Source organism: Leopardus geoffroyi, chromosome B3 (genome assembly GCF_018350155.1).
Source record: "Leopardus geoffroyi isolate Oge1 chromosome B3, O.geoffroyi_Oge1_pat1.0, whole genome shotgun sequence".
Classification (NCBI taxonomy): Eukaryota; Metazoa; Chordata; class Mammalia; order Carnivora; family Felidae; genus Leopardus; species Leopardus geoffroyi.
Window position 1 is genome coordinate 3,137,987 of NC_059337.1, and position 26,712 is coordinate 3,164,698.

Here is a 26,712-nt window from a genome sequence, read left to right on the forward strand (position 1 = left end):
AGTCACTCTCTCTCTATCCCTCTTTCTTTCTTTCTCTAAGAAATACCAAGAAAAATGAAGAAATCTAGTCACTCTCTCTCTCTCCCTCTTTCTCTCTCTCTTTCCCTCTAAGAAATACCAAGAACAATGAAGAAATCTAGTCATTCTCTCTCTCTCTCCCTCCCTCTTTCTCTCTCTCTCTCTTCCTCTCCCTCTTTCTAAGAAATACCAAGAACAATGAAGAAATCTATTCATTCTCTCTCTCTCTCCCTCTAAGAAATACCAAGAACAATGAAGAAATCTAGTCATTCTCTCTCTCTCTCTCTCCCTCCCTCCCTCCCTCTTTCTCTCTCTCTCTCTCTTCCTCTCCCTCTTTCTAAGAAATACCAAGAACAATGAAGAAATCTATTCACTCTCTCTCTCTCTATCCCTCTTTCTTTCTCCCTCTCTCTCTCTCTCTGTCTAAGAAATACCAAGAACAATGAAGAAATCTAGTCAGAACCTTTCAATTACTATCCAGTATTTGATACATCAAGTTGTAAAATAAATATGAAAAAATGAGTAAGAAAAGTATGTTAATTTAATAACCAAGTATCTCTGGGCCCTAGAAATAGATGGAATATGCTCTTTTGAAGCACCAATGGAACATTAACAAAAACTGGTCCTACATCAGATTATAAGGCAAACTGCAGTGAGTTCCAAAAGCCAGAAGCAGGTAACATTCTCTGACTGCAACAGAGTCCAGCGATAAATGAATAGGAGCCAACTGACCGCTCAAATCCAACCATCAGAATTTTCCAAAAGTCAGTCCCTACATAACGGCTAGGTCAGAAAGACAGAATGGATTACACACAATCTTTGACCAGAAAAAAGAGAGGAGAGAGGCTTAAAGCAACCTGAGACCAGATGAACAACTCTTTTTTGTTTTTTAATGTATGTTTGTTTGTATTTATTTACTTAGAGGGGGTGGGGAGAGAGAGAGAAGGGGAGGAAGAATGCCAAGCAGGCTCCGTGCAGCCAACACAGAGCCCAACGTGGGGCTCAATCCCATGAACCATGAGATCATGACCTGAGCTGAAATCAAGAGTCGGACATTTAACCAAGTGAAACACCCAGGTGCCCCCGGATGATCCACCCAATGATAATTTCAATATTGTCATGAAATGGATGACTTTTTCCCCCCAAGAAAACCTAAATTGAGGAATTTACTTAAAAATTAAAATCTTGAATATGACAATAAGCAGGGGGTGTACTGGAAATGACGTTAAAGATCCAGCCGTGATGCCTCTCCCCTCAATCCCGCCCCCGGGAGGGAAAAATAAGAATGAGATTCAGATACTTGCAGGAACCAGTGCTTTCAAGCTTCTTAGATGGATAACATCCATGACATAAACTACTGAAGATGGTTGAAAGGTACAAAAGACTCCAACTCACATTACAAAAGGACTGTAACCCTGATGTCGGGATCTATAAAAGAAAATAAATGAACACACCTCCTTCATGTGGTGTTGCCTTGTGAGGCAACCAGGAGTGTGTGTTGTATTCCACACACAAGCCCAGCGCCATATTGAAAAGAAGAGTTAATACGTGTTTTCTTTGCTCTCTCAGCTGACTGGCCACTGTGAGCGAGTGGATGCCACTCTAAAGTCCCAGGGAACGAGAAGGAGAGGAAGCAGAGTACGTTCTGGGCTGGGAGAACTGTGGAGAACAGTATCATCCGTGGGGTTAAAATGCCGAGTTTTACGCACTGCAAATAGGTGGGTTCCTTTTAGCAACGACTTGAGGAGACCGCCGGTAAAGATTAAGGACTGCTGAAACCATGTGGCCGCAGGAAGGGGATCACTGGATGTCACTGGAGCCTGAGAGGAAGTGACCGAATATGTCAAGGAGAAAGTGCGGCTAGGGGCCTGTCATGACTTGAAGGGACCTGAAGAGAACGAAATAGGAACCGCTAACATTTCGTGGCGGGAACACATGTCCACAGGGAGTACTCCAGTGTGAGCCCATGGTGGGCCAATTCAGCTTTCAGTCCCACATTCCCTTTCATGGGAACGCATGCTTGGACTCCTCCATGCTATGTGGACAATACTTCCGTCCATCAATAGCATTTCTATGTATTTCATTTACGGTTTGCATAGGTCTATGCGAAACCCTAAATCAAATACTAGCACCCTGTAGTCGGCAGGACAACGAAAGAACATTACACTGTGACCTCAACCATCTATCCCTTCACTCACCAAATCATTCACACACACACACACACACACACACACACACACAAAACACGAAACAACCAGGAACTTCCTGCCCTCGGGCATACAGACCCACCATCTCACAAGCATCCTGGCCTTTTCCTTGTCAATCTCAATTAGGAGTTTGCTGGATTTCACTCCCTTCCACCTTCCCAGGAAATTTGATTACCTCTCCCTTCGCTTTTATCCGAGAGCTTTGTTGCTGCCTTGTGAATGTACCCAAGCCACTCAGTCATGAAGAAATAACACGCACCCAGCTCTCCGTCAATCCATGACGCCTTCTAGCCTTTTCCCTCTCTCTGCATTCTTTATCATAAATTTTGCCACAAAAAAATCTATTCACCTCCATTTTGTCACCTGCCACCCTTTCCTCCATTCTTGCAAATCCGACTTCTGTGTCCAACACCCCACTGAATTGACTCCGAGTCACCAATGGCCACCCATTCTCTTCCTGGAGATTGAGCCACTACCCTGGCTTCGATCCTCTCCGCACACGGATGACTCACCAATGTATACTTGCAGTCTGGATCTTTGTGCTTTGCTTCAGATTCACACACTCACCAAGCCTACTTAGCATCTCCGTTCGCAAGTCCACAGGCACGTTAAGTCGTTGTGTCCACAAATGGAACTCATGATGTCCTCGTGCCCAGCTGGACCTCCACCGAGCACGCGTCATCTCGGAAGAGAGCCCTGGGACTCAGCTTTGACACCTCCCCTGCACTCACGCCTCCACCAACAGACTTTCACCTTCTACATATTTCTCAGAGTTATCCACTGCCCTCCACCTCTGCTGTCATTACTGCTCAAGAACAAGTCCCTGCCTGGACGAGGTGACAGCTTTGTAGACGGCCTCCCTCACATCTGCTCTTATCCCTCCCAAACCTGTTTCTTTACGATACAGCTCGACTCACCTTTCTGAGATACAGAAAAATTGGATCATGCATCTCCCACTTTAATTCTTTGAATGGTCTCCCGCTGATCTTGGGATAAAGAGCCAAATCAGCTTTGCCCATAAGGCATTCATTGTCTGGCCCCTGCCTTCATCTCTAGCATCACCTCGCTCTTTCTCAGTACTCCAGCTGCACCTGCCTTCTTCACTCTGGGGATGGACCATGAACCCTCCTGCCATCCAGGGACTTTGTACCTGCCTTTTTTTTTTTTTTTCTGCTGGGAACTCTTTCCGGGCTACCTCCTCCAATGCCTCTTTTGCTTCAGCAATTCCCCATCTTTCATATTTAAGTTCAAGTGTAATTGTTTTTAGGGAGGGTTTCCCTTACTTCCCTAATTAGGTCAAGTTCCTCCTATTATATGTTTTCCTAGCACCATGCATTTATTTTGCTATAACCAGCTGTGGTTTACACATGTGGGTGATTATGTGATCAGTGCATTTTCCCCACTAGACTTGAGTTCCAAAAGCAGGAACTACTTAGAGTCACTGTCACCCAGCCTGGTGCCTACCACAAAGTAACATGCAATAGATATCTGTAGAATTTTTTTTTTAATTTTTTTACATTTATCTATTTATTTATTATTAAAAAAAAAACTTTTTTTAACGTTTTATTTATTTTTGAGACAGAGACAGAGCATGAACGGGGGAGGGGCAGAGAGAGAGGGAGACACAGAATCGGAAGCAGGCTGCAGGCTCTGAGCCATCAGCCCAGAGCCCGACGCGGGGCTCGAACTCACGGACCGCGAGATCGTGACCTAAGCTGAAATCGGCCGCTTAACCAACTGAGCCACCCAGGCGCCCTACATTTATTTATTTTTGAGAGACAGAGCACAAGTGGGGAGGGGCAGAGAGAGAAGGAGACAGAATCCAAAGCAGCCTCCAGGCTCTGAGCTGTCAGCACAGAGCCTGAAGCGGGGCTTGAACCCACAAACCGTGAGATCGTGACCTGAGCCGAAGTTGGACGCTCAACCGACTGAGCCACCCGGGTGCCACAAGAATGTTTTTAAATGAAACAACGGGGAGGTGCCTGCTAACTGTCAGGACAAAGGTGAGGTGGCAGGGCTGGTGCTGCCCACATTATTTATTATTGTTCTTGAAATTCTAGACAATGAAATAAGATTTAAAAAGCTCAAATAAGATAAATAACTATTTGAAAGGGAAAAATAAAATCATCATGAATTAGAGATGGTTATTTTACTTAAGAGAATTGGTAAGAATGAACTTAAAACTGGCAGATGCATTAAGGAGCTCAGCAATTTGGCACACCTGGGGGGCTCAGCTGGTTAAGCATCTGACTCTTGGTTTCGGCTCAGGTCACGATCTCCCAGTCTGTGAGTTTGAGCCCCACGTCAGGCTCTGTGCTGACAGTGTGGAGCCTGCTTGGGATTCTCTCTCTCTGCCCCTCCCCTGCTTGTGTTCTCTATTTCAAAATAAATAAACTTAAAAAAAAAAAGAAATAAAAGGGGGTTCGGCAATTTAATCAGATTTTTTAAAGAGAAAAAATGGCGGCATTATAAAAAGAACACCCTGTTGTTATTATATTATAAATTAATCATCCCACGAATACTTATTCTATACCGTGTGCCAGGCACTGTGATTAAGAAGTTCTCCAACATCATCTTGTTACATGAGGACACTTAACCCCCTCATTAATCCTCATGAAGGAGGTATGGCTCTTCTCATTTTACAAAAATGAGCCTCTACAAACTTCTATAACAGCCCAAAGAGAGTGGCAGGGCTAGGGTTCAAAGTGGGGTCAGGCTTCAAAGTCAATGAATCTGCTACTAGCCTGTGCTGTTAGAAAATACAAAGGTAAGGGCGCCTGGGTGGCTCAGTGGGTTAAGCATCCAACTTCGGCTCAGGTCACGATCTTGCGGTTTGTGAGTTTGAGCCCCGCGTCGGGCTCTGTGCTGACAGCCCGGAGCCTGGAGCCTGCTTCGGATTCTGTGTCTCCCTCTTTCTCTGCCCCTCCCCTGCTCACACTCTGTCTCTGTATCTGTCTCTCTCTCTCAAAAATAAACATTAAACAATTGTTTTAAAAATACAAAAGTAAAAATGAAAGGGCCTAAATGCAACAAATAACATAAAATACAAAGAAAAATTCTGGTGAGGAATGTTGATGATGTACGAAATTACAGAACCTTACCAGGGGGTGTTACAAAGGCAGGCACATCTTCCGGGAGGTCTACGTATATACGCACGCACGTGCACACATACTATGCTGCACGCCTACGTATATACGCTGTGGAAGCTGGAAATCCAATGTGTGAATTCTTCATGTTTCCAGGAACTAAAAAAGAATTCTCTGTTGCCACTCCCAAAATGAAAGCCGACTTAGGAAAGATTCCTAAGTACCAGCAATTACAACAAACAGATGTATTTTTATTTCTCGTATGATATGAAGATTAGTTGGAAAATACAAGTACACAGAGGATCAGGATACGATCTTTGCAGGAATCTGTCATTTGCGTGTATTATTTCTTCTACCAGAAATAGGAAGCTGGAGAAACGGCTGTGTGCCTGTGGAAATGCTATCTTCCTGTGGTCTTTAGTTAAGGCAGACCCACTCTCCTCGCGTGCAGGGGGAGGGTTAAAACCGACATTCTTTTTTTTTTTTTTTTTTCAACGTTTATTTATTTTTGGGACAGAGAGAGACAGAGCATGAACGGGGGAGGGGCAGAGAGAGAGGGAGACACAGAATCGGAAACAGGCTCCAGGCTCTGAGCCATCAGCCCAGAGCCCGACGCGGGGCTCGAACTCACGGACCGCGAGATCGTGACCTGGGTGAAGTCGGACGCTTAACCGACTGCGCCACCCAGGCGCCCCAAAACCGACATTCTTAATCACACAGAAGTGGACTTGTAGAGGCTGAGCCTCCAAAACCACATTAAAATGGATCACCGAGAGGCAAGTGTCACTGTATGTAGCTAGTACGGTCAAGACGATAAAGGCAAAATAACCAAAAGCTGTGCACCATCAAGTCAAGGAAGGACTGTGTGCTACTCATTTTATATCCCGATTTTGAGCCCAGAACCCAGAGCCATGAAGTCTAGCACAGAGCAGGCATGAGCTTCCCTGTCTTTATTGAGGATCCTGGTTTCAAGCATTACCCTTTACGTTTCACAGAATTTACTTATTTAAAAGCAAAATTTAAGCTTGAACCCCCAAAATTAAAAATATTACTTTTTGCCAAGTTAAAAGGCTTATTATATGCACCCATTATATGGCCAGCTCTCTCTAAAAGATGAGAACTGTTTTCTGCTTGGGACTGCATGATGGCCTCTGAGCCTCGGTTTCCCTAACTGTAAAATTTGGGTTAGTGGGTACCCAAGGTTCACTTAAATGGTATTATTCTAGGATTACACAATACAGTGCACTCTCACAAGGCAAAATTGCTGTTTAACCGAGTATTGAAAGATTTCCAAGTTGATCTCTGTTAAAACTTGTAAAATGTGTTCCAAGTTCACAAGAGGATGCCAGACAATAAACGGGCACTCCGCATCAACTATCTGCACAGTGAGCTGCACTTCTGACATGTTCAAGGTGCTCTGTCTTCTCACAGTCAGCCCAAAGGTCCACAGGGCCAATAAGGATAAACTCAATTAGCCAGGTTTCGCAAAACTTGTATTTTTTTAAGTTTGTTTATTTATTTATTTTGAGAGAGAGAGAGAGCATGCATGCATGCATATGAACAGGGGAGGAGCAGAGAAAGAAGTGGGGGGTGAGAAAATCCCAAGCGGGCTCCACACTTGGCATAGAGACTGACATGGGGCTCGATCCCACGACCATGAGATCACAACCTGAGCCAGAACCAAGAGTAGGATGCCCAACTGACTGAGCCACCCAGGTGTCCCAAATTTATATGTTTTAAGTGGATTCAAAGGTCATTCTACTCCTCCAAGGTACATACCCAAGAAACATGAAAAAGTATGTCCATATAAAAACATGTACCTGAATGACCATAGTAGGATTATTCATAACACCCAAGACATGCAAAGAATCCAAATTTCTAACTGATGAATAGATAAGCAAAATGTGGTTTATCCCTACAATGGAAGAGTATTAGTCATAAAAAGGAATGAAGTTCTGATTCATGCTACAACATGGATAGACCTCAACTGGAAACATTATACTAAGTAAAAGTCACGAAGGACCCCATATTATGTGATTCATCTTATACAAAATGTCCAGAACAGACAGAAAGTAGATCAATGGTTTCCAGGGGCTGCCACTGGCAGGGAAAATGGGGGTTTGAGGAAAAATGGGGAGTGACCTGCTTAAGGGTACAGGGTTCTGTGGGGGTAAAGTGCTGTGACGCTGATTATGAAGATGTTTGCACAATCTTGTGAATATACTAAAACCCACCAAATTGAATAAAGACTTCAAATTCATAAATTGTATGGGATGTGAATTAACATCTCAATAAAACTATTAGCAAATAAAAAAAGAAAGTCATTCCCATAGGCTCAGCCATCCTGGAGGTGCCTCCTAGAGCTACCTCAGTAGACAGCACAATAGCAGATTCTAACATCTTGGTACCAAGCTTCAAAGATGAGGTCTAGTGCCGCCTGGATGGCTCGCTCAGTCAATTAAGCGTTTGACTCTTGATTTCGGCTCAGGTCATGATCTCACGGCTCGTGAGATTGAGCCTTGCGTCGGGCTCTGTGCTGATAACATGGAGCCCGCTTGAGATTCTCTCTCTCTCCGTCTCTCCCTTCCCCGCCCCCCTCAAAATCAATCAATCAATCAATCTATCTATCAAAGATGAGGTCCAACAGACTCCGCCAACTGAATCAGAATTCGCCTGGTCATCTTTCCTTGGGCAACTCCAACTGCTCTCTTAGTTCCGAGGACCCAACATGCCATGCTTCCCCAAATCAAGGGGCCTTCCCAGTCAGGGAAAAAAACTAAACTCAAGGATAGCAGAGTACTAGATGAAATAGTAATTCTACCAAAGGCAACGTTCAAGAGTTTTGAGATTAAGAGATTTGAGGCTGTGCAAGCAACAGCAGGATTTGTTTCTATTCTCATAATAAAAGACACAGCTCCAGGCCCCTGGTGATACTGCAGGAACGTGCTGGTTCAGAAGCGGTAGAGATAGCTGATGCTTTCCAGGAATGTCATAGGAAGTTCCAGCCATCTATAACGGCAGTTGAATGGGGGACCATTTTTGCATCTCGGCAACTACCTCTGGAGGGGTCCTCAAGACTCATCAAGAAAGTACTAGTTCCTATTCTCTCCAAGGGCATGTTCATGGGAAGGTTTCCAAGCTATAACAAGGGTGGTGTCCAGGGTGCTGAACTCAGAGCAAGAGTTAAGTTCTGAGCAGCAGCATAGGTGTGCAGTGGACTTGGGGCTGAGACTATGTGCCCTGGAGGCAAGAGACACAGCAGCCAGTTGAGGTCCAGATGAGTAAGAAAATCTGAACTCCTAGTCCGTTGGGTGGGCTTCTAAAAACCAGGGAGAAGCAAGTAAGAGAGCAGAGAGAATCTGGGAGCAGCCAAGTGTCCTGTTCTAAATCCTACGTGCATAACTGCATGTGAAAGGTAGTAGCTTAGCTGAAGGCTGGGGCTAAAACATATGCCACTTCCTCTGGGTCTACTGCAGGCTGGCAATGTCAGAGAACAGGTGTCTGTGTCAGGATAGGTGGGTTTAGAGGCTGAATTAGGACAGGACAAAGACAAATACCACCAAGTCTTGGAGACTGGATGGGAAGGACTGGGAATTCACTTAAGGGCCCGGAGGACAAAGAGGGAGGGGCTCAGGTACAGTGACAGGATCACGAGCTCTAATACCTGATAGGGAGCTCCAAGTAATGGGCTCAGGAGCACCAGGAGGGCTGGGGCATGCACTTGAACTAACCACCTTCTAAGGCAGTAGCTCCTGTATTCTTCTCACCATTGGCTGGGACTGAAGTCAGAGCACTTTTTTTAAAGTTTATCTATTTATCTTGAAGAGGGAAAGAGAGAGAGAAGAAAGAACTCATGCAGGAGGGGCAGAAAGAGAGAGAGAGAGAGAGAGAGAGAGAGAGAGAGAGAGAGAAACGCAAGCAGGCTCTGCACTGTCAGTGCAGAACCCGACATGGGGCTCGAACTCACAAACCGTGAAATCACCACCTGAGCTGAAATCAAGAGTCGGATGCTTAACTGACCGAGTCCCCCAGGCGCCCCTGAAGTCAGAGCACATTTAGCCACCAGGGTTTGCCACAAGTGCTGGAATCCAGGGTCAGGGTGTCAGGGGTCCTGGAGTCCTGATCAGATGAGTCTCCTTCAGGTCAGCAGAAGAGCTAGCTTTCCAACTATTTCTATCTTTTCCTTCCAAAAAAGAGAGCCCTGGAGAATGACTATCTGAACTCCTGCTCTCTGCTCATCAACTCTCTTTTGGATCCTGGAGGGCTTGATAATCTTGGTGCCAACTTGCACCCTATTGAGGCCACCTGGCCATATTAGCACTTTCTAATCCTAACAGGCCCACTGGCTATGCAAATTACACACACATACGTGCACACACATAAACCAGAGTGACCAGTGTGCCCTTCCCTGCTCTCCAGCCCAATGTGCAGGTATGAGGGTGACACCTGACAGAGTCCCATCAGAAATGGCAATCCCAGGCCACCTCAGTTTGTAACACTGACTCACGGGCAAGACTGCCTCGACTTACCAGTTCTGCATTCTCCTACTTATTCCATATTAATCAGTGGCCTCTTTCCCCACCTCATTTATACATTTGCTGAGGCCAAAGGAGCATAACATTTTTTGGGCGGGGAGGGGGTCAGGATATACTGCCACACTATCCTTGATCTTCCTGGAATAATCACAATGGAAAATAAAGACAGAGAAGGCATAGTTTTCAGTTATTCGAATGACTTTACCTCCTTTAGGTTTTTCTAAGTTGCATGTCTGGCTTAGCCAAGTCAGTGGTTTCTCAAACCATTAGCAACATAAGACGCCGCTGTCCCCCCCCCACCCCCCCACCCCCCGGAGAGAATCCAATACCTCCCAAGCATGTGGCCGTGCAAGGGGTGAAGCCAGCGTACTCCCAGTGGTAGGTCATCGTGCTGTCCTCCTGGGGAGAGGCGTCGGGCTGGCGGGAGGCAGGGCTCTCGTTGCAGGGGTTGAGGAGGCAGGGCCGCTCGGTGGGCAGCTGGGGGCCCTCGCACTCTTCCTCAGGCAGCTCGGTCTCCGTCTGCGTGAACGTCAGGAGCACCCGGCACTTCACCTCCCGGACCTGGACGCCCGGCCCGCACGTGGTGCTGCAGGCCGACCAGGGCTCTGGGATGAACCTACAGAAGACCCAGGAGTCCCCGTTATACACCGGCCCCGCAGGAGCGACAGGCCTTCCCTGAAGGGAAGAGATAACTTCGCTCAGAGGGAATTCGGGACATTGGAAATGCCGTTTATTTTTCCTGGTGCTCAACTAGGTCATGAACAAATTGTCCAATCTTATTAGCAACAGAAAGGATTTTTCACTGGAGATCTAGCGAACGTTTGCACCCATTTTATTTACTTGTTTGTTTATTTAGTTATTTATTTAGAGAGCAGGGTGGGGCAGAGAGAGAGAGAGAGAGTCCCAAGTCTGACAACGCAGAGCCCGATGCAGGGCTCAAACTCACAAATCATGACATCATGACCTGAGCCGAAATCAAGAGTCAGACACTTAACTGACTGAACCACCCAGGTGCCCCAAAAGTTTGCATCCATTTTAAAGCTCAAATGCTGTGCTATCACCTTTGTGTAACATCATTAAAATTAGGCTCTTCAAAAATTTGGTCATAAATAAACCATTATGTAGTGATAATTTCTAATCTGAGTTCTTTTATAATACGGAGAATTTTTATCAATATTTATTCAATGAATCTTTATCAGGCTTATCCTTTAACAGGTAGGACTTTATTAAACTCTCAATATTTAAGATAATAAATGTTTTCTGCAGGGTAGATGAAGCTTTCATATTCTATCCTCAGCTATACTACACTGAATTTCATCTTCTTGAAAATATCTTAGATACAATATGGCTGAATAAAAAGTATTTATTTCTGATTCTGAATTATTATCCACTAAATCAGAGGTTGTCAACCTATAGCCTACAGGTCAAGCCCAGACCACCTGTTTCTCTACAGACTACAGAATGACTTTTATAGTTTTAAATGGTTGGGGGTGGAAAAGAAGGGTAATATTTTCTGAATGACACAAAATTGAATTAAAGTATCCATAATTATAGTTTTATTGGAATATGGCCATGGTCACTTGCTCACTTCTTGTTCATGACTGCTTTTATGCTATATGGCAGAGCTGAGGATTTGCCACAGAGACTATTTGGCCCACAAAGCCTAAAATCTTTACTATCTGGGCCTTTGCAGAAGACGTTTACTGATTCCTGCACTGAATTGAAAAGCAGAGACTCAGCAGGGACATACTTAGTTAAGTCATCCCGAAGCAACACTTGCATTGTGAGATATTCACAAGTGACAGGCAAGGAAGAGCCCAGCGAATGTAAGCTGGGGAAACCACGGGTGCAATAGTGCTCCACAGGTTTAATTACTGCAAAACTTTTCCAAAGACCACGATACATGAATGCATACTATAAATGCCTAAGAGGGGAATATGGCGTGCATCATTTCCTGAGTTTAAGTGAACGCAGATCTCTGTTCACAGGATAACGTACTAAGTCACTTTAGAAAACGGCTAAGATATAGTTCCAAGGGTTCATGTTCAAAATCTCAGAACGGGTAGTAAGGGTCTCTCAGAGTCCTCCAACCTTCTCTCCCTGGACAAGACTTCATCACCGTTGTCCACAATCCAATCAGCAGGAGGAAACACCATTGGGATACATGAGCCCCGTAAAGAGCCCTGCAAACAGTAAACCCTCCAGATTCTATTTACTGCATTGAAAACTTTTGGTGGAGAACTCCCTCCCCTACCCTAGGCCAGGAGAGGGCTTGCCCAACCTCCCAGCAGAGAGGAGTATTGGCATAATATTTGAACATGCTCTTTTCTCTCCTTGCTGTTTTCCCCGGTAGAACTGGAAAGAAAAAGCCTGGTTAAATTTAAGACGAGGCACCGATACAATGTAATATACATACAACGTAATAATATGAGGTCAATTAAAAGAAGGAGGTGTGTCTGTTATTAATTCAGAAGGAATAGTCTCCTCTTGGAGAGAGTTAAATGAAGTAAGTGTGGGATGGCTCATATACTGGGATCTTTTGTCTAAATACACACAGAAAGGCATGCATATGTATATGTATATATATGTTATTTATATGTTATTTAATTATAACATTTATAGCACACATACCTGTACATGATTTACGCACAATGTACAATGTCTCTTTTCTGGAAGTGATCGATCGCACGTGCCAGAGTGTGGAGTGGGAGCTTCCACTTTCTGTTTCTAGCTTTAAAAGGCTTGCATTTTCTAACCATGTGCATACTGTACTTTTTTAAAAATTTTTTAACATTTATTCATTTTTGAGATACAGAGAGACAGAGCACGAGCGGGGGAGGGGCAGAGAGAGAGACACACACAGAATCTGAAGCAGGCTCCAGGCTCCCAGCTGTCAGCACAGAGCCTACGCGGGGTCTTGAACCCACAGACCGCGAGATCATGACCTGAGCTGAAGTCGGACGCTTAACCAACTGAGCCACCCAGGCACCCCTGTGCACACTGTACGTTTATGGTCACCTTCTTTTCCCCTCCTCTCTCCTTAGTGATAAAAACTGAAAATGGAGATGCAGATTCTTTTCATTCACAGGGAACCCCTGTGTCTGTTGTGATTCAGAGCCCCATTAGAAGATGGGGCTGGAGGAAAGGCTCACCTCAGTTCCCAACGTGGCAAGTGATGGTCACATCCAGTGTTTTCCTAAGGTGTCCTGGACCTTTCAAGTTGGCTTTCAGAGACCCTTTTAGGGGTCCTCTTAAAAACCAGATGTGAGAACTGTCCAAATTAGCCACGAGTGGTTTGAAAGGGAGGGGGGGAGGGAAGCTATGGCAACAGAAACTTTATGTATAAAGTAGCATGATGGTCTTTGTGGATTTTTTTCAATTTTTTATGTATCATTAGTATTGTTTACTTATTTATTTTTTAAATGTTTATTTATTTATCTCGAGAGAGACAGCATGAGAGTACGTGCACAAGCAGGGGAGGGGCAGAGGAAGGGAGAGAGAAAATCCCAAGCCGGCTCCACACTGTCAGTGCAGAGCCCGACATGGGGCTCGATCTGATGAACCATGAGATCATGACCTGAGCTGAACTCACGAGTTGGATGCTCAACGGACTGAGCCACCCAGGTGCCTCATGAGCCACCAGCGCTCATTCAGTACTTACTGAAACAAAGATTTTTTTTTATTTGAGAGACAGAGAGCGAGCGAACACATGAGCAGGGAGGGGACAGGGTGAGGGGAGAGACAGAGAGACAGAGAGAGAGAGAGAGAGAGAGAGAGAGAGAGAGAGAGAATTCCAAGCAAGCTCTGTGCTGTCAGTACACGCGGAGCTAGAACTCACCAAATGTGAGATTAGGACCTGAGCCAGAATGCAGAGTCAGAGGCTTAAGCGACTGAGCCCCGCAGGGGCCCTGAGGGGAGCTTTTGAAGCACTGGGAGCAGGGGGAGGGAGGAACAGTCTGCAAAGGAGACCTTCTGGGGGTGATGGGAGTGTTCTGTATCCTGCCTGAGGCTGGGGCTGGGTGGCTGTTTACACCTGTTAAAACTCATCACTTTAAATAGACACCGCTTACTGTATGTAAATTCTGCCTCTTCAAAACGGATTTTTTTTTTTTAATGGCAGTTTTTATTTTTAAGTTTATTTATTTAATTTTTTTGAGAGAGAGAGAGAGAGAGAGAGAGAGAGAGAGAGAATGCAAAGTAGCTCCAGGCTCTGAGCTGTCAGCACAGAGCGTGACGTGAGGCTCGAACCCACAAACTGTGAGATCATGACCTGAGCTGAAGCTGGACCTTCAACTGACTGAGTCACCCAGGCACCCTGGCAGTTTTTAGAGACAAAACGAGAGAAAACTGAAATAATCCGACATTGAAGATGCTTGGACTCTTCAAGTAGAGGTTCTACCACAAGACAAACAGACAAAGTGTTCAGAAATACAACATGTTAAAAAAAAAAAAGTGCCTACAATACAGCTTGGAAAGGCATACTATCTCCCAGGAAAAAGTGATAAAAAATGATGAACATAAAAACTTAGAGTTTTAGGGGCACCTGGGTGGCTCGGTCGGTTGAGCATCCGACTTCGGCTCAGGTCATGATCTTGTGGTTCCTGGGTTTAAGCCCCGTGTCAGGCTCTGCGCTGACAGCTCAGAGCCTGGAGCCTGCTTCTCTCTCTGTCTCCTTCTCTCTCTGACCCTCCCCCATTCATGCTCTGTCTCTCTCTGTCTCAAAAATAAATAAACGTTACAAAAATTAAAAAAAAAAAAAACTTACGTGTTTTAGGCAGAATAATGGCCACCCCAAAGATGCCCACACCCTCGTCTCTAGAATTTATGAATATGTTATATTGCATGGCAAAAGGAATTCTGCAGATATGGTTAAGGTTATGGGCCTGGAGATAAGGAGATTATCCTAGCAGGATAATCTAATCACAGGTCCTTAAAAACAGAAATTTCTTTGGCTGAAGTCAGAGAGATGCAGGAAAAGAGCACGAGAGATTCAGAGCACGAGAGGTACCCCAGCTGCTGCTGGCCGGGAGACGGAAGGGGCCAGGAGCCAAGGAGTGCAGGTGACCCCTTGAAATTGAGAACAACTGGCCGACAGCCAGCAAGGAGATGGGAGTGTCGATTCTACAACTGCATGGAACTGAATTCTGCCAACTACCTGAATAGGACTGGAAGCACATTCTCCCCCAGGGCCCCAGACAGGTGCTCAGGCTGAGAGACACCTCGATTTTGGCTTCGTGGGACCCAGCGCAGAGGAACCACTTCAATCTACTGGGCTCCTGACTTACAGAACTGAGAGAGCAAATGTTTGTTAAGCCACTAGGTGTGTGGTAAATTGCTCCTGCGGCCATAGAAAAGGAAAACTACCTGGCTAAAAACTTCTTTTTAGAAACCAGGAGCTTTGAGGGGCGCCTGGGTGGCGCAGTCGGTTGGGCGTCCGACTTCGGCCGGGTCACGATCTCGCGGTCCGGGAGTTCGAGCCCTGCATTGGGCTTTGTGCTGACAGCTCAGAGCCTGGAGCCTGTTTCGGATTCTGTGTCTTCCTCTCTCTCCGCCCCTCCCCTGTTCATGCTCTGTCTCTCTCTGTCTCAAAAATAAATAAATGTTAAAAAAAAAATTAAAAAAAAAATAAATAAACGAACTTAAAAAAAATCAACTGGTTGGGGCGCCTGGGTGGCGCCGTCGGTTGGGCGTCCGACTTCGGCCGGGTCACGATCTCGCGGTTCGTGGGTTCAAGCCCCGCGTCGGGCTCTGGGCTGACAGCTTGGAGCCTGGAGCCTGCTTTGGATTCTGTGTGTCTCTCTCTGCCCCTCCCCTGCTTATGCTCTCTCTCTCTCTCTCAAAAATAAATAAACCTTAAGAGAAAAAAAGAAAAAAATGGAGGCCAGAACTATCAGCAATCATAATAAATTTAACTGAATTAAACTCTCCTATTAAAATACAAAGACTCTAATTTCAAAATCTATACGGGATACAAACGCAATCTCTTCAGAAATGTAAAAAGTATAAGGAATAACAAAATGAGATAAGGAAAGGTAAAAGGTACAAATTTTAGGAAAGAAGATGAGGTGGTTCTTTAATGATGATATAACTATGGAAAACAGTATAGTTCATTGAAAATTTTTAGAAAAAAAATACGAGTTCAATGAAACAGTGCCTATGTATGGGGCATCTGGGGGGCTCAGTCAATTAAGCACCTGACTCCTAATTTCAGCTCACGTCATAATCCCAGGGTTTTGAGATGAAGCCCTGAGTTGGGCTCCACATCGAGCGTGAAGCGTGCTTAAAGTTCTCTCTTTCCCTCTTCTGCCCCCCCCACTTGTGTGCGCGCTCTCTCTCTCTCTCTCTCTCAAATAATAATAATAAAAAACAAAGTCCCTATCCATCTATCCTAAAACTACCAGGTTTCTCAAAATTCAACCAACATTTGCTGCTGGCGTTCATTGCCAGGCACCGTGCAAAGAATATTCCATTTATCATTTAATGTAACTTTCACAACAACCTTATGAACAAGTACTGTTATTTTCCTGATTTTACAGATGAAAAAGACTGAGGCTTAACGCCGGAGCTTGTGAATAAAAACTCTATAAAAAAAGCACAGGGCTGGTATGATTAAAACTACAAAATACTGAAGGGGTTCTGACCCCAGAGATCTGATTCACTGGACAGAACAGCACATGCCTCTGAATGGGAAGACTCAACACTAAAGATGTGCGTCCCCCGTTAATTGATTTAGCAAATGAACGCAGTTCTGATCCGATTTAGGGGGAAGGAGGCTGGAAACAGACAAGACAACTCTAAGGTTTTATGGGAGGTTAGTTGAGGACCGTCATGAGCCGTTTAAAAGGAATAACAATGAGACAGCCCTCGCAGAGCCTGATAGAAAAAAGTTCTAAAAAGTTGCAGTAATTCCCGTACTCTGGCACTGACAATGGAGTGGTCCATTTACACAACGAAGGCATTGTGACCTCAACATGAGCACTAGATTATTCACTAGATGGTGCGGGGCAGCTTGTTAATTATTCAAGGGAGAATTAAGTTAGACCAACACCACACACCACACGTCAGAGTAAATTCTCCATGGGTCAAAGTTAAAGGTAAACCACGAAAACGTTAAAAATACAGCTGACCTTGGGGCGCCTGGGTGGCTCAGTCGGTTAAGCGTCCGATTTTGGCTCAGGTCATGATCTCACGGTTCGTGAGTTCGAGCCCCACATTGGGCTCTGTGCTGACAGCTCAGAGCCTGGGTCCTGCTTCAGACTCAGTGTCTCCCTCTCCCTCTGCCCTTCGCCCGCTCATGCTCTGCCTCTCTCTGTCTCTGTCTCTCAAAAATAAATAAACATTAAAAAAAATTTTTTTTAAAAATACAGCTGACCCTTGGGGCGCCTGGGGGGCTTAGTCGGTTGAGCGTTCGACTTCGACTCAGGTCATGATCTCACGGTCCATTGGTTGGAGCCTGCGCGTCAGGCTCTGTGCTGATGGCTCGGAGCCTGGAGCCTGCTTCGGATTCTGTGTCTCCCTCTCCCTCTCTCTCTCTCCCTCTCTCTCTCTGCCCCTCCCCCACTCATGCTCTGTCTCTATCTCAAGAATAAATAAACGTTAAAAAAAATTAAAAAGAAAATACAGCTGACCCTTGAACAACTCGGGGGTTAGGGACACTGACCCTCTCCTCATCCCCCTGCCTACAGTCAAAAATCAACATACAACTTCTCACTCCCCAAACACTTAACCAATGGACCCTTACCCATAACGTAAATGGTCAACTACACATATTTTATATGTCATATGTATTATATACGGTCTTCTCATAATAAAGTAAGCTAGAGGAAAGAAATGCTATTAAAAAATCATAAGGCGGGGTGCCTGAGTGCCTTAGTCAGTTAAGCATCCGTTTCTTAATTTCAGCTCAGGTCATGATTTCATGGTCTGGGATCAAGCCCCACACTGGGCTCTGTGCTGCTTTGGGATTCTCTCTCCATCTCCCTGTGTCCCTTCCCTGCTCATGCATGTGTGTGCATGCTCATGTGTTCTCTCTCTCTAAAAAAAAAGAAAAGGAAAGAAAATCATAAGGAAAAAAATACATTTACAGTGCCACACTGCAAAAATCCACATGTAAGTCGACCCACATAGTTCAAACCCATGTTGTTCAAGAGTCAACTGTACTAGAAAATAGCATTTTTTTTTTTGGAAAAAAGGTAACTTCCTCATTTTGATGGAGTTGTGGGAAAGAGGGTGGGCTTCAGGACTGCTTTGGATGGCAAATCAGTACTGAATTTTGGAAATGCAATTTGACCAAAGAAATTCAATGCCTTCGATGTGCCTTCTGGCCCAGAAATTCCACCCCAACAAATGTGTCCAGTCTACACAGAGATGTGTAATTTGACATTTTCCACAGTTCCTTTTTTATCATAGTGAATGATTAGAAACAAGTTGCAGACAGCCAGAAAGATCTTTCTAAAACGTAATCATGATGGTGAACGGATAAGGAAGATACGGTGTGTATGCTAAGCGAAATAAGTCAGTGAGAGAAAGACAGATACCATATGATTTCACTCACACGTGGAATTTAAGAAACACCACCGATGAACACAGAAGGAAAGGAAAACTAAGATAAAAACAGAGAGGAAGGCAAACCATAAGTGACTCTTAAATCCAGAAAACAAACTGAAGGTTGCTCGAGGGGTGTTGGGTGGGGGGGATGGGCTTGACAGATGATGGGCCTCGAGGAGGGCACTTGTTGGGACGCGCACTGGGTGTTGTATGTAAGCGATGAATCACTAAATCCTATTCCTGAAACCATTATTACACTATATGTTAACCAATCTGGATTTAAATAAAATTTAAAAATAAATAAATAAAATAGGATGTAATCATGATGGCCTCACTTGTGAAAACCTCCTCCTTTCTCCAAACGAAGTCCCAGTTCCTTAGTGAACCGAGAAGTTTTCCAAGACCTGCTTATGCTTCCCACTGTATCCTTGCTGCCATTACCAACCTCTCTCCCCCACCGGCGCCTCCCCACACTCCGGACGTCAGCATCCAGGCGTGGCCAGCCGGCCTGCACACAATCGCACGTACTTGACGTGCGGCTCTTCTGATGCCCGTGTGCATCTCAAGACCATCTCAAGTTCGCGTAGGTCCTGAAGGCAGGTCCTCGGACCAACCTACGGATGCGCGCAGCTTCAATTCAGGTCACGTAAGGTGAAACTAAAGCGCTTCCTAAAATCACAGGCCAGAGAATCACCGTCTACCACTTAACAGCCCTGAAGGGCTGGGCAATTCCCTAACCTCTTCTGTGCCTTGCTTTCTTCACCGCTAAAGTGAGGGTAATAATACACCTCTTCGTGGGGACATTGTCGGAATTAAGTGAGCTAACCCACCACATAGGCACCTGGCACAAACGATGTCCTCAATATCAGCCGTTATTGCTCTTACGGGAAAACCAGGTGTCTCAAAGAAGACATACTTGGATGGTAGCTTCCACAAATGGAGAAGCGAACATAGCAGTGAGGAAAACACCCAAAGCGCTCCAAACCTGCCCTGTTTCCTTGGTTTTCATCTATGAAAAATGGGAGAATGGGGCGACCCAGCTGCGGAAGCATCGCGAACCCCAGAGAAAGTCGCAGGCCTCCCGGGAAGGCCTGTTGAAAACAAGGATAACCGTATCGACTGTCACCACGTTCCCCAGCGGAAAGCTAAGAAGGTCAAAACTGTAGTTCCCCTGGCTTAGCTTTATAAGCTGTAATTTTTATTTTCCTAATTAAAAAAAAATAAATAAAGCTTTAGAACATCCACTCCCTGTGTAAATTCAGAGCCCAGGCCACGGGAAACCACAGAGGCAGAAATATTTATCTTCTCCAGGCGGGTTTGGCAGGCTTTGCTCGAGGGATCTGAACTATAGCTGCGTTCGCCTTCCCCTCCGTTGTCAACAAGGGAGCATCCCCAAACCACAAAGGACAGTGGTTATAAAGGGATGAACTGGAAGCTGAGGTATGCTGCGGTCCTGTTTGGAAATGGAGGGAATGGACGGAGTCAGAAGTGGTGGGAGGGAGGAAACTATAAACTTCGCACTAGACAGCCAGGAACACGCCAGAACCTGCCAGCAGCGTGAATTATAAAGGAAAATTGCATGGCGACCACAGAGGGAGGGAGGGAGGGAGACAGGGAGGGAGGGAGGGACAGAGAGAGAGAGGAAGTGGGGAGGAGGCCGGGAACAGGTGCGTGCAGGCTCATTCTTCCACGCTGGAGAGACACGAGTGGGGTCTTTCTGCAGGAAAGGGTACATGAGCTCTGCTCAGGGAGTCAGGGGAGGAGGGAACCACCAGCAAAGGCAGGCGGACTGATGGAGAAGCAGGCTTGGAATGAATACGAGGCCCGGACCTCCTGGAGCTTACATGGTATTGCCCCTTCCAATAAAATGAACAGCGGTAGACCGGGGTGGGGCAGGGAGGGAGGGGAGGTTCCTGGGTGACTCAGGTGGCTGCGTGTCTGACTCTTGATTTCTGCTCAGGTCATGATCTCACAGCTTGTGGGTTCGAGCCCCGCGTCGGGCTCTGTGCTGACATCTCAGAGCCTTGAGCCTGTTTCTCATTCTGTGTCTCCCTCTCTCTCTGCCCCTCCCCTGTTTGCGCGCTCTCTCTCTCTCTCTCTCAAAAATAAATAAATAAATAAATAAATAAATAAATAATCATAAACATTAAACATAAATAAATAAAAATAAAAAATTTAGAAAAGGAGAAAATGGATGGGATTTTCAGACCTTGAAAGGGACCCTTCGGACTCTCTGATCTAGTGGTTCCCAAACTTGGATGCTCCCTCCCCAGTCACTTGGGGTGCTTGCTAAAAATGCTGGTGGCAGATTCAGAGAGACGGAAAGTCGAATCGAGGTGCTGGGGGCTGGGGGGGGGGCCGGTAGGGGGATATGGGGAGTTAGCACTTAACGGGTACAGAGTGTATGTTGGGGGAGATGAAGCGGTTCTGGAGGTGGGTGGTGGGGCTGGTCACACAACGGCATCAGTGTAGTTTAAGGCCGCTAAACCGTACTCTTAGAAATGGTGAAAGAGGTAATCTTTAAGATTGAAGTGCAGCCGACATACGACATTCTAGCTGCTTCCGGAGTGCATCAGAGCGGGCTGATATTTTTACATGTTACGAAACGATGCCCACGATGGGCATCGGCACTGTCGGTCACCACGCAAAGTTACGAACGACGATGGACTCTGTTCCCTGTTCATCCCCGTGGCTTGTTTATTTTATAGCTGGAAGTTTGCACCTCTTCATCCCTTTCACCTATTTTGTCAGGCAGGTTTTACCACACACACACCAAAAGGTATCTGGCAGAGCCGAAAACGTTCTAGTGACTAAGCCCCACCCCCCAGCGTCTGCCACTCGGGGCCCAGAAATCTGCAATTACATAGCACCACAAGTGGTTCTGATGAAAGCGCGTCACCTACACTCGAATAAGAAAATTAGTACGAGGGGAGTGTGGACGTGAGTGGCAGCTTCACGAAGGCCAGGCACGACCAGCAGCTCCATGTGGCTGGAACGTCCCACTCAAGGCAAAGCAAGAAAGTGGTTAGGGATGAGGCCGGGAGCCAGGAAGGGTGATGGCCCCTGCTACGTCTGGTTGGCCTTGTGAACGAGTGTAAATATTAGGGTGATGGGGAACCTCTGGGGTATTCGCAACATCGGAAGGGAAGAATCAGATTTGTGCCTTGGCTGGTCTAGTCCAAGAGCTGTGGAATGGGTAGGTTCGAAGGGACTGAGGGGGAAGCGAATCAGGAGGCTGTTGGAAGGGTGAGTTCAGGACCTGGAAAGGATGGTAGTAGGGAAGGGAGGGAAGGAGCTGGAATGGAGACAGATTTTGGTGGATATGACTGGCACAGCCGGTGGTTAACGACATATAAGGGAAGAATGAGAGACAGGCAAGAATGACTCCAAGCTTGCGGTTTGGGGAACTGGACAGCAATCCCATTAGCCAAGAGAGGACACACAGGAGTAGCCATCATGATCTCGTTGTGTTCTGGGGACAGAAGAACCTGGTAGGATGTGTCACCCCAGTCTGACAACTCTATAGCCTTCCTGGCATGACAACCACACTCCCTTTTGAGTGTCTCAAATCTCTCTCTTTCCTTCGCTTACAGAATCACAGGAGATTGGAGCGGGGAGAAGGTTCCAGTAACGCTGAGCCCAATATCCTTCTTGTACAGTTGGGAGGTGCAGACATGTTAACTGACTTGCGTACGATCTTTATTACCTTGTTAATATATTTAAGGTCATCCTAGCTTCAAATAAAAACAATTACAAATCAAACATACATACAACCGCTTCTTTCCATCAACTTGACTACCAATCTTTACTCGTTCTTCAGTCATCAACTACCCACTTCCTTCTGACTGGGAATTCGTTTCTTAAATCTCTGCAATGATTACTTCTCTACCCTTTCAGTGATCCTACCCTAACGTTAACTGGAAAAGACTCCTGTCCATCTAAATAGTATTTCCTCAGTCCACATAGCTTCTCCTTGGCTTTCTATGAGATCTGCAACTCTCCTTAAACCCTATACTGCCTTGGTCTTTACAACTGTGGTCCTTCCTTGTGTCCCCTCCTTCCTCTTCTCATTACTCCTTCTCCTGCATTACCCACTTCTTGTGACCCACCCCCCCTCTTCCTCTAGATCACCAAGCTTCAGTCACGAGCCCAGAACCCCTCTCTCTTTGGTTAGTTACTCTGGGGTCATTCGGAAGAAACCACTGGGTTCACTTCCAGGCCCGACAGTAGTCCACGTGGAAAAGTTCTTTCTGCGCACGTCCTACGTGGGATGTGCCAGTTCTCCTGGCCCGCATTGCTAGAGGCATGGTGCCTTCTCGTAGAGAAGCAATCCACATTCCTCAGGGGCTCACTGGGCTGGTCCCCAGTTGGAAAGGACATTGATAAATGAGCGTGTTCTGCAAACAGCAATGAGGTTGGTAAGGGGTCTCAAAACAACACACGAAAACCACTGGAAAACGCTAGGAGTGATGAGCCCGGGAAAGGCTGCACTCTTGTGATCCAGCTTTGTTCAAATTTGTGAAAACCCGTCACGTGGGATGGGGCATAGATGTGGGTTTTTGTGGGTTGTTTTCCTGTTTCAGAAATCCGAAATTCGAAGGAGGCATATGTAGCTCAACAGGGGCAAAAAAATCTTGCCTATAACTCCTGAGGTTCAACAGAAGGATGAGCCGTCTCTCGATGCAGGGAGCTCTGTCTGTTGCTGAAGGTGCTGAGGAAGAAGCACCTGCTCTGAGCCGGAGACCAGCCATATTGAGATCCCTTTTCCTAGAACACTCTAGGGATTGCCCCCTTGGTAAACAGGCTGTCAGCGCCGCACACTTCACGTATGTGACAGGGACTCAGCTGTCCTGTCCAATTACTTGAGTCTGTCATTGGTCCTGCTGCTCTTCTAGACTCCTGGACGAAAAATCTCAGGGTGCCTTTGCTTCCTTGCTCCCTTTAGGTCCGTACCCTCAGCTTCTGGAAGGTGTCTCTGGTTTACTCCTAATTCTCCATTTCCACTGACACCATTCCACCCCGGACTTGCCAAATCACATGTGGATAGAAGTCATTAGATTTTTAAGTAGGAATGGACCCTGGAGAGATCGAGTTCAGCCTGCTCCTTTCATAGGTAAGGAGAATGAGACGCAGAAAAATTAAAGACTTGTCTACGGTCACACGGTTCAAAGTGGCGGTTCTAGGCTCCAAGATGCAGAGTGCCATATTCTTTCCACTGCTCCTTCCCACAGCGGCTCCAGGATTTCTCCTAATAATCACGTGGGCCACCCTGATACATTTCAAGTAAATTGGTTTTATAGAGGTTGGCCATGACTTAACCATGGAATGATTGATTGATCTGTACAAGATTGTCATGGTCCTTGGTCAAATCATACGTGTTAATCTAGATCTAGGAATTACCCCCGATCTCTTAATTGTAACAGACCACTGGGTCTGCTTTGAGTTAACACACACTGTTCTTTTATGGGCTTCTCACAGATAATGCCAAAGTAGAACTGCTGAATTGTGAAATAAAGAAGACTTCCAGCCAGCTCGAGCTCTCTAGAGTCTGAAAATTCAGGTCATTTGGATTTGAAATGTATCATTGTATTCCAATAAGTACAAAAATTACATAGATCATGTTAACTGGCTATGCCCTGATTACACCCATAAAAGGCCCTGGACTCACGATGGTTCTTCGGTTGCTCTTCTGGGCTCTTCTAGTTCCTGGGCTTGTTTCAGCCACGGTAATTTAGCTTCCACTGGGCTTTTTTCTAAGAAAAAGGGAACACAAACAACAAGCTTAAAGCAGCTGGATACATGACCGTTATTTGCGAAAGATTCCATCAATAAAGCAGTCACGCTTTTCAAATGCAAAGTGGAGTCTTTTATCACAGGACCTGAAGCGGCTTCTGGAGTGAACCAAACATTTCTGTCGTGTATTGTTTTCATTAACACATTATCCCAGTGCAACCAGATGATCCCATAGCACAGTTGAAGATGTTCTCCAAGTGAGCATAAAAATGCCTTTCATATAAAAAAAGTGCCTTCTATAAACCAATACCAATCTCTGTTGTTTACATATCAAAGCTCTTACTTCAACCATATCAGCTTGCTCTCTTTTGCCACAAATCCCCCTTGCCCAAGAACAAAGAGATCAATGGAGAAAATCAAATAACGTACATGTTTAGAAAACTGGGAGGAGGTTTTACTCAAACTTTTATTGGTGTAGCTGTCGCGGGAGCTGATTGCCGATTACACCCATCACGCGGGAGCAAGATGCGCGCTCCTTTCTGTGCTTTTAAGCCTCATAAGACATGAAGAAAGGAACACACTAGGTTATGAAATGAGAAAGGAAATTTTGGGCTGCTTCAGGGAAATCACAGACCCTGAGGCGGTGGCTGTGAAAGAACTATCAAGCGCACAAGTCAGGAGGAAAGACTTCACCGAGGACGTTAGACAGCCATTACTCGCACCTCGTGGGGCAACCACGTGGCTTTTCTGAAGGGCGGACAGAGTAAATAAATCTTTGTGAAACGGTTGACTATAAGGCTCTGTGTATGGATAATGAACTCAGAAATAATGAAGGAGAATTGTACCATCCTTTCTAAAGGACTAAGGAAGACTTCTTGGGACCAACCAGTGAGGATAATCCTTTTTCCATTTCCAGAAAGGACATACTTGTCATAAGCGTTGGTAATACCTCACTCAAGTACATGGAAATAACCATGTATGGAAAGGAATGTGTATCCGAGAGATGATGCCAAGACTTCCTGCCCGAGGATGCTACCCATTTCTGCTCATTCCTGGGGAACAAATAGGAATAATAGAAGAAATTCAAAAAGCATCCAGAGATCTGCATTGGGAGCCGAAAGTCTTCATCTACTCCACGGTAGGTAGGCACCAGGACACGTGATAAAGATGATGTTGTCCCTCCCTCAAGAGACATACACTCCAGGGGAAGGTACGTACAAAATACTGCGGGGGAAAAAAGAATGAGAACCCTGGGGGAAATTTCCTCCTCCTCTTTCTCTTTATCCTTCTCCTTTTCTTTTCCCCTTTCTCTTTCTCCTCATCCTCCTTCTTTTTCTTCAAAGCAGGGATTCCATCAGATTATTCCGTGTCCAGTGAGAAATGTTGGTGTAAGCCCAGACAGATAGGAGCCACTCTAAACGTACTGAGTCGATAAGCACTCAGCTTCCCCCCCCCCCCCAGATCAATTTATCAAGTGGGTCCAGCTTCTTTACCTGGCGGACAGTCTAACTGCCATCTGTCGGGAAGACGGTTTTCCTAAGACGGTTAAGTTGAAATGTAAATCCTGCGATATTCGAATGAGAGCTGGAAAACACCTCTTGATTTAACTTTAACATGCACCACAAACTTACCTTTCGGTTTGTAGCACGGGATGGGGATGATACATTCTTCTTTGATGTGTAACTTCAGCTGTGGGTTGCAGCCACCAACGTGCTGCCCGCGGTGGTTGATACACAGAACGACGCGGTAACGTAACCCTCGGCCACAGGTCACCGTGCACTTCAAAGAAGAAATGAGAAGCCAGTGAAATTCTTGTCCACGAGGAGATCCACAAAGGCATTAATGACTCAAGCCAAGGAGAGCCCCTGATCTACGTGAGTATTAAACACAAAAGACCATTAGACAAACAGTAGGTAAAGAAGGGGATAGAAGCTGGTTTTCCCTGATTCTTATGTTTCAGGGCCTCTCCCTTTGCAAGGTCTCCGTCCAGTTCTCAACCTGAGAAGTACTTCAGATGAGGCCACAGCACAAGAAAAACCGAAATGACCCGAAAATTTTCTGTTCGATATGAAAGAGACTTGATATAGGTTTTCTCAAATTTGATTAAATTTGTAATGACATTATCCAAAACAACTTGAGAACATGGGAAAAAGAAACTTTTTTAAACTATTAATTAAAAAATCAAATTCCGATCAGTCACACTAAAGGATTTTCTTCCCATTCTGTCTATAGAAATCGATCTTGCAAAACTGCCATCACACGAAGAGGCCATCATAGAGTATTCAGCCACAAAGCTCAGGAAAAATACTGTAGAAATATCAAGCAGTTAAAATTAATAAAAACATTCTGCAAGGCACCTGGGTGGCTCAGTCGGTTAAGTCTCCGACTTTGGCTCAGGTCAGGGTCTCACGGCTCGTGGGTTTGAGCCCCGCATCGGGCTCTGTGCTGACAGCTTGGAGCCTGGAGCCTGCTTCAGATTCTGTGTCTCCCTCTCTCTGTACCTACACCCCACCCCCCTGACCTGGCTCATGCTGTCTCACTCTCTCAAAAATAAATATATTAAAAAAACTTTGCTAAATAAACAGT

The 26,712-nt window shown here is 45.6% G+C and overlaps 1 protein-coding gene across 1 annotated transcript in view; it reads right to left on the bottom strand.

The window, feature by feature from the left end:
* ADAMTSL3 (ADAMTS like 3) overlaps positions 1–26,712 on the bottom strand; it is a 352,536-nt gene that overhangs the window by 103,298 nt on the left and 222,526 nt on the right. Inside the window, exons 14-16 of the mRNA XM_045448581.1 lie at positions 25,758–25,905; positions 24,062–24,146; positions 10,176–10,462 (exon numbers count right to left, since the gene is read on the bottom strand). Of these exons, the coding sequence (XP_045304537.1) occupies positions 10,176–10,462; positions 24,062–24,146; positions 25,758–25,905 (520 nt within the window). The remainder of the gene's footprint in view (positions 1–10,175; positions 10,463–24,061; positions 24,147–25,757; positions 25,906–26,712) is intronic.